The 7,947-nt window shown below is 58.9% G+C and overlaps 4 protein-coding genes across 4 annotated transcripts in view; 2 read left to right on the top strand and 2 right to left on the bottom strand.

Moving 5' to 3' along the window:
- Positions 1-219: 219 nt before the first annotated feature.
- VDBG_00556 (chaperone protein dnaJ) lies at positions 220-1,359 on the bottom strand (the record flags this gene model as incomplete). The annotated part of the gene is made up of 3 exons (XM_003008828.1): positions 220-254; positions 310-1,067; positions 1,139-1,359. The coding sequence occupies 3 exons, from the start codon at positions 1,357-1,359 to the stop codon at positions 220-222; spliced, it is 1,014 nt and encodes a 337-aa protein (XP_003008874.1).
- Positions 1,360-1,840: 481 nt separating this feature from the next.
- VDBG_00555 (pre-mRNA-splicing factor ATP-dependent RNA helicase PRP16) lies at positions 1,841-4,855 on the top strand (the record flags this gene model as incomplete). The annotated part of the gene is made up of 1 exon (XM_003008827.1): positions 1,841-4,855. The coding sequence occupies one exon, from the start codon at positions 1,841-1,843 to the stop codon at positions 4,853-4,855; it is 3,015 nt and encodes a 1,004-aa protein (XP_003008873.1).
- Positions 4,856-5,645: 790 nt separating this feature from the next.
- VDBG_00554 (predicted protein) lies at positions 5,646-6,620 on the top strand (the record flags this gene model as incomplete). The annotated part of the gene is made up of 1 exon (XM_003008826.1): positions 5,646-6,620. The coding sequence occupies one exon, from the start codon at positions 5,646-5,648 to the stop codon at positions 6,618-6,620; it is 975 nt and encodes a 324-aa protein (XP_003008872.1).
- Positions 6,621-7,134: 514 nt separating this feature from the next.
- VDBG_00553 (conserved hypothetical protein) overlaps positions 7,135-7,947 on the bottom strand; it is a gene marked incomplete at both ends in the record, with an annotated part of 968 nt that continues 155 nt past the window's right edge. The window contains one exon of the mRNA XM_003008825.1: positions 7,135-7,911. Within this exon, the coding sequence (XP_003008871.1) occupies positions 7,135-7,911 (777 nt within the window). The remainder of the gene's footprint in view (positions 7,912-7,947) is intronic.

The raw sequence follows: 7,947 nt of genomic DNA, 5'->3' as shown, positions 1-7,947 counted from the left end.
TTCTAGGCTTCTCTGGACGCCCACTGTCCTGGTGCAGGTCGACGCCAATCTTGCCCCGCCACTTTTGCCAGACGCTCCAAAACTCCTTCTCCATGCCGCTCTCCATCTGGTCGGGTAGCACGATGACGTACTCGACATAGAGGTTGCCGAACTCCTTTTGGTGGTACACGCTGTCAATGTCTTCGTGCCACTTGGGCATGCCCTCGTCCTTCACCGTCTCTACAAAGTTGGGCTGGACAACCTCGCCCCTCGCCCTGCCGAGGCGGACAATGTGGCCATCCATATGTGTGAGGTTGCGGGTCCAGTCACCCATCCAGGCCTCGCGCAGCGACAGCACCTCACGCCAGTACAGGTCGTCGCCCTTGCGGCGGAAGAAGACACCGTCAACGCGGTCAGGGTTGTCGGTGCCTTCGAGCTCGGGCTCCTTCTCGGCGAGGGTGACGACGAGGTTGCCGGCGACAAAGTCGGGGCTCGCGTCTGCCTCGTTCTCGTAGACAATCTGCGAGTCGCGGGCGGCGCCGGGGTCGATCTTGATCTGGACGGTCGTGGGCTTGCGCTCGACGCGGGCGCCGTTGCAGGTCGGGCACTTGTGGCGGATGGACTTGCCACGGCCGCCGCAGGCGTCGCACTGCATCTGGACCTGCTGGTACATGCCGGGGGCGAGCTGGTGCTTGACGATGCGGATGCCGCGGCCCTGGCAGTGCTGGCACGTGTCGACGGTGCCGTCGGCCGAGCCGGTGCCCTCGCAGTCCTCGCAGATGTGCTGCTTGTCCCACTGGAACTCGGTGGTGCGGCCGTTGTAGAAGTCGCGCAGGGCGATGCCGACCTTGACGTTGACGTCGGGCCCCGTGCGCACGCCGGGCTGGTGCCCATAGTGGCCGCCGCCGCCGAAGAAGCGCGAGAAGACGTCAAAGGGGTCGTGGTGCTGGCCACCGCCGCCCTGCTGCTGGTGCTGCTTGAGACCGTCGAAGCCGTACCGGTCGTAGATGCGGCGCTGCTCGGGGTCGATCAAGGCCTCGTACGCCTCGGATACTTCGACGAATTTCTCTTTCGCCGTCTCATCGCCACTGCAGAGGGGGAGAACCCAGACTTGGTCAGAGACGTGGCACGTGTGGTGAGATGGGCGGGCTGCCGGTACGGTGGAGGGGCAGGGCAAGGGGTAAGAGGAGATGAGGAGGGAGCTGCATACGGGTTCTTGTCCGGGTGGTACTTCTTGCTGAGCTTGCGGTATGCAGACTTGATCTCACGATCCGATGCCTGCTTGTCGATGCCGAGGAGGTTGTAGTAGTCCTCGGCGCAAAGGGCAATGGTGATAAGAGACAGCAGCAGCAGCAGCAAGGCTGCTCCACGGAACACCATGGTCGCGGTCTTGTCCGCTCAGGAATTGGGGGAGGACGTGAGGTGCAATCAACTCTCTAGAGAGTAAGTGGAAACGCCGAAACTAAAAGAGTGACTGAAGGCAACGGAACCACGTCAGGGAAGCAAGTATGTAGAAGACCGGCAGACAGATGGGAGGGGATCGCTTCGGCACTGGCTAGCATCGCGACCAAGAAGTTCCAACGTGTTAAGACGGAGGCTTTGGAAGGTAGCGATAAGAGCGATAAGATAATCTTTTTGGACGCTCTTATCAGCTGCTCGGCTCCACTCCACCCACTCGAAGGCGAGGTGCGCCAACAAGTAGGTACCTGGGTACCTGGGTACCTGGCGAAGCGTGAAAGCGTGAAGCAGGCAGGGTCTCATCATCCTCATACTTCAGCTCCAGGGCGCTCGTCAGGGTTGGCTGTGTCCGGTTTATTACAACTCTCTTGCTGGCGCATGTAGTCGCAGCCCGTTGCCAGTCATGTCGAGCAAAAAGTACGCATTCCTCCCAATGGGAGACGACGAGCTTGGCCCGGCCAAAGTCACGAAGGAGAAGAAGGAAAAGCGATCCAAGCATCGCCACCGCGACAACGATCGCAATGACAGAGACCGCGGCGAACGGTCTTCGAGACGACGCAGCCGGTCTAGGTCACGGTCGCCCCATCGCCCCGCCAAGCAGCAGTACCGAAAGCGCGATACCGATGCGGACGACAGGTGGGCCGACGAGGAACCGCCTTCGGACATCGACAACGTGGGAGAAGAGCCTGAATTCAAAGAGTCGGCGCCGAAACGCGTCAAGCTCAGTCATGACGAGGGCGGCCGTGATGGCGACAGGGACGCAGACTTGTCCGACGGCGCCAGGGAGGAGCTCGAGCGCCAACGCGATATCGAGGAACGAGAGGCGTTCGCCAAGCGACTGAGAGAGAAGGACGACGGCAAGTCAAAGCCGCGCGACAGCAAACGAGGCCCAGAAAGCGCTGCCGACCGCCTCGCCGCGATGCCCGACCTGCGTCTCCGCAGTCGACAGCAGTACCTACAGAAGCGCGAGGCCGAGAAGCTGGCGCTGCTTCGCAAACAGGTCGCCGAGGAGAGTGAGGAGCTGAGGAGCGGCGTCAGGCTGTCGGAGCGGGAGCGGGCTGACTTTGCGAAAAATCGAGAAATCTTGCGCCTTGCCGAGGAGCGTCTCAAGATCGACGACCACAAAGACGGATACTACATGCCTGAGGACTACATCACCGAAAAGGGCAAAATCGACAGCAGGAGGAAGGAGGACGCGCTATACAAGAGATATGTCGAGAAGGACGAGTACGGCCAGGAGAAGTTCGTCACTGAACATGACGAGTGGGAAAGGGAGCAGACTGCGAAGGCCAAAGCCCAGATCAGCAGAGGCGAGCGTGAGAACGACGACTACGACTATGTCCTCGACCACGACCAGTACATTCAGTGGAACCTGGACTCTAGGCTGCCGGGCGAGGGCAAGACCATGACGAAGGAGGAGGCATTTCTTGCCGCCCAGATTGAGGCTGCCGAGAAGAAGCAGCTCTCGATCCAGGAGACGAGAAAGAGCCTGCCCATCTATCAGTATCGGGATGACTTCCTAGCGGCCATGGAGAAATACCAAATTCTGGTCATTGTTGGCGAAACGGGATCAGGCAAAACCACGCAGCTCCCGCAATACCTTCACGAGGCAGGTTACACAAAGAATGGCGCCAAGGTTGGCTGCACGCAACCTCGTCGTGTCGCCGCCATGAGTGTCGCGGCGCGTGTCGCCGATGAGGTTGGTGTCAAGGTTGGTCAGGAGGTCGGCTACAATATTCGTTTCGAAGACAACACAAGCGACAAGACAATCCTGAAGTACATGACGGATGGCATGTTGCTGCGAGAATTCATGACGGAACCTGATCTCGCTGGCTACTCTGCCATCATGATCGACGAGGCGCACGAGAGAACCGTGCACACGGACATTTTGCTTGCCCTGCTGAAAGATCTGGCCCGAGAACGACCCGACCTCAAGTTGCTCATCTCCTCGGCCACAATGAATGCGGAAAAGTTTGCTGCTTATTTCGACGATGCCCCCATTTACAACATTCCTGGCCGTCGCTATCCCGTCGACATTTACTACACGCCCGCCCCGGAGGCGAACTACCTTGCCGCTGCCATCACTACCGTCTTCCAGATTCACACGACACAAGGCAAGGGCGATATCCTCGTGTTCCTGACTGGTCAAGACGAGATTGACTCGGCTGAGCAGCAGATTGCCGACACAGCAAAGAAGCTGGGGAACCGTGTGAAGGAGCTCATCATCTGCCCAATCTACGCTAATTTGCCTTCGGACCTCCAGGCGAAAATCTTTGAGCCCACTCCTGAGGGGGCTCGAAAGGTCGTACTGGCCACGAATATTGCAGAGACGAGTTTGACAATCGACGGTATTGTCTACGTCATCGACCCGGGCTTTGTCAAGGAGAACGTGTACAACCCAGCTACTGGCATGTCCAATCTCGTGGTGGCGCCATGCTCTCGAGCTTCAGCAAACCAGAGGAGCGGTCGTGCCGGTCGTGTCGGCCCAGGAAAGTGCTTCAGGCTGTACACCAAGTTTGCCTATATGAACGAGATGGACGAGTCACCCATGCCCGAGATTCAGCGCACGAACCTCAACGGCGTTGTCCTACAGTTGAAGTCGTTGGGCATCAACGAACTGCTTGACTTTGAGTTCATGGACCCCCCTCCTACGGAAGCACTCATCGGTGCTTTGAACCAGCTGTTTGCTCTGCAAGCGCTCAACCACAAGGGTGAGCTGACAAAAATGGGGCGCCAGATGGCCGAGTTTCCTACAGATCCAATGCTGGCCAAGGCTGTCTTGGCTGCCGACAAGGAAGGCTGCGTCGAGGAGGTCTTGTCCGTCGTGTCGATGCTGTCAGAGGCCTCGGCCTTGTTCTTCAGGCCCAAGGACAAGAAGATCCATGCCGACAGTGCCCGCGCTCGGTTTACTGTCAAAGAGGGCGGTGATCACCTGACGCTGCTCAACATATGGAACCAGTGGGTTGATAGTGACTTCTCGCCCATTTGGTCTCGCGAGAACTTCTTGCAGCAGCGCTCTTTGACGCGCGCTCGCGATGTGAGAGACCAGCTCGCCAAGCTCTGCGAGCGCGTCGAAGTGTCCCCTTCGTCCTGCGGAGCTTCCAACCTCACACCCATCAGACGAGCCATCACGGCCGGGTTCTTCCCTAATGCCGGACGTCTACAACGCAGCGGCGACAGCTACCGCACCGTCAAGAAGAACGCCACCGTGTACATCCACCCCAGCTCGGTCCTCATGGGTGTGGACCCCCCAACGAAGATGCTCGTCTACTTTGAGCTGGTGCAGACCACCAAAGAGTACATGCGCAGCTGTATGCCCATTGAGCCCAAGTGGCTTGCTGAGCTTGCCCCCCATTTTTACAAGAAGAAGGACATGGAAGGACTCGAGGACAAGAAAATGCCTAAATCACGGGACTGATGATGTAGCTCAATGAGGTAACTAGATAAGCCATATGGTATGTGGATACTGACCACGCGGGCTTCCGCGTTATACGTTGTCCCTTCTGCACCCATGTTTGCCGATGTCCGACATGTGAGTTCGTGTCCTCGTCAAATGAAAGATGCTCACAAAATAACTCTGTGAAAGATGCTCACAAAATAACTCTGCTATTTTCGTCTTCTCTCAGGGCGATGCTCGTCAGATGGGAGGGGCACAGCGGTGTGACGTCTAGATCACTTGCCGAATATTCTTCGGTAGCACTGTCAGGGACACAAGACAGGTGGCAGTGGCCGTGCAAACACCATCATATGGGTCAACTGATAGCTCGCCACGCAATGGTGCACCGCCATACAGGCCTTCGGCAGTCGGTTATGATGGGTATCGTCACGACTGATGGGTTGCCCACGTCGTTGAGTCTTCCTCGGCGGCAAACCGCAGGGCAAAAGTGCGACAGGGAATCTGTAGGACCAAGCAATGTTTGGCTCAACGTGGTGCTGCCTCCTGGAGCGTCTGGTGCTGGTGGGAAAAGCCGTTTGCCTTATCTCCCGGGCCGCCGATTTGTTCCATCATTCCTGAGTTCGTCTCCGCTGTTGCAAGATAGGCGAGATGGCTATAAGAGGTGCTTGCTGACCCTTTGTGTGTGATGGGACGTCTCTCCATACATCTTCAAAGCCCACATACATGGACACCAGCTAGTCGGGGCTCGTCGGCAATACCTGCTCGCTGTCAACTCCTTTTAAAGTTTCCCTTCTTTCCAACTCTCACCACCATGGTGCTCCCCACGGTTTCCTTCGTCAATCTTCTGGCGATCAGCTTAGCTGGCTTCGTCGCATCCCAGAGTGACGATTTTGACTGCTGCTTTACCCTCGAAGTCTCTGGCGACTTGGGCGGCAAGGTCAAGCATGGCACTACTGGTGACCTCCGCGTCCATAGCAACTTCCAAGAAGCTTTCATGTGCGCTTACGAGAGCGCCGACCGACTTCAGGACAGCATCGGCAACAGCTGCCGGTTCAGTTCCCCTTCGATGAAATTTGAGTGCGTGAGCGGCGTCCCCGGCGACGGTGACTTCTTCTTCGACTTTGGCGAGGCCACCGACGGCGGAGAGAAGCCCATACTGCTCACGTACGACGGCCACGACAAGTTTCTTGCCTGCCCCTCGGAAGGGCCAAGCTCCGACGCCGGGAGCTTCGTCTTGTACTCCCGGGCCAAGGAGGACCAGGAAGGGTGTGTCGACGTGTCGCTTCAGCAAGTCGGACCGAGCAGCGCCTGCTACGACCGCGGCCACCTCGAGAAGTTCAGGTCGCCTACAAAGTCCACGCGCGCTCCCGTGACGGGCACCATCGAGGAAGTGTCTCCGGCGCGCAAGAGCTGCACGCTGAGCGACACCTCCACAAGGCTGCCTGCCAAGCGGGTCGGGTCGGGGCCTCTGGACGGCCTCGTTGTCAACCCGGACGGCTGGGCCAGCATCAACGACGAGAACAGCACCGTTTTCGAGTTCGAGATGGCGCCGCTGTGGGTGAACCACCCCCCGCGACGCGACCACCCGCCGCTGCGCCGTCGAGTTTCGCTTTCCCGCCTGCGCGAACCTGCCCGAGGGTTACCCGTGTGCTTCCTGGAGCGGGTCGGAGCAGCAGGACTCGGCTGGCGCGGGCATGGAGTGGCATCATGTCTACACGCGCGACGATCCTGCGGCTTCGAGCCGCGAGACTTCTGCGGGGCCTGTCGACTGGGCGCCATGGGATGATTTCTATCAGTTCGGGTCCGAGGACGCCATCACCGTGGGGACCTTTGAGTGTGGCATCGACCGCAGCGGGGGGGTCATCAGGACGATCAGCTTTTTGGCGGAGAGCGTCAATGGTTGGAGCCTCTCCTTTGCGCAGGCTGGCATGGGCACGCAGAGTCAGTGGCCGCTTGGTGTTGGAGCCTACGTTACTGCATGTGATGACACCACGCCGTGGCCTTAGATGTCTGGCTGCGGGCGGCATGGCTTGAGGTTCTCACATGATCCATGAAGGGGCCGGCCACCTTGCTGATTCTCCTTTGAATGTTGAAAAACAGAAAAAAAGAGAAGAAAAAGGGATGCTTGTCTGGCTTTGAATTTGAAGCTTCCAGTGCCGTCCAGACTGGAACAGTGCCCGGTACAACAGAGAAAAAATTGAAGGTTACTTTATCATGAAATACGTTGTCATGCCCAGTGAAAAGCCCAGCGCTTCCTCCTTCGCAAAGAAATAGAATTGTCATGCTCGACTTGGTCAGCTCTACTTGGTCAGCACGCCAAAGATGTGCGGCAGAGTGTGATACCACGGCTCCTCCGGGGGCTGGGCCAGTTCGAAACTCTGCCACTCGCCGGCGTTCCTGAGCGCCGTCTCGGTGTCCCGGCAAAGCTCGCAGCCACCAATCACATGCGGCCAGAAGAGGTTGACAAAGCCTGGTAACGTTGTCAGCGGGCAGTCGAAGGGGAAAATAGTCCACGGTGAAAGGCGGGCGAAGAAATGCGTAGAGCGAGGGGCCGGGGAGAGAGACCTACGCTGATAGAGCTTCATGAACAGGTTGCTTTTGGCCTGCACATGCTCGTAAACATACCAACGGCCGCCCTTCTTCAGGTAGCCGTAGAGAGTGGCAATGTTGGCCTCCTGGTCGGGGATACTGCAGAGGCACAGAATCGAGACGATGCAGTCGACGCTCTCGGGCTCAATCTTGCCATCCCACCGGCTCGCATCCCCGAGCTCCTCGATACCAACGGGCACGACCTCGTAGACGCCGTCGAGCCCGGCCTCCTGGACGCGCCGGCGCAGCGCGGACTGCGATGCGGCGTTCGGCTCGACGCCAAAGACCCTCCGGACGCCTCCAACCTTGGCGAACATGTTCACCCACATGCCCGAGCCGGCGCCGACCTCGATGACGACGCCGCGCACGCGGAGGGCGGCGGCGGGCGTCCTGTCCTCGTCCGAGTCGTCTTCGACGATCCGCCCGCCGCGACGCGTCCTTCGAGGAAGTGCCCCCACGCGCGCTTGCCCCCTTCGCGCACGCTGGCCCTGCCCACGCCCAAGCGCCGACCAGGCTGCCTGCAG

This window comes from Verticillium alfalfae, genomic scaffold (assembly GCF_000150825.1).
Source record: "Verticillium alfalfae VaMs.102 supercont1.1 genomic scaffold, whole genome shotgun sequence".
Classification (NCBI taxonomy): Eukaryota; Fungi; Ascomycota; class Sordariomycetes; order Glomerellales; family Plectosphaerellaceae; genus Verticillium; species Verticillium alfalfae.
The sequence above is the reverse complement of the archived record's forward strand: the minus strand, read 5'-3'. Positions and strand labels throughout refer to the sequence as shown.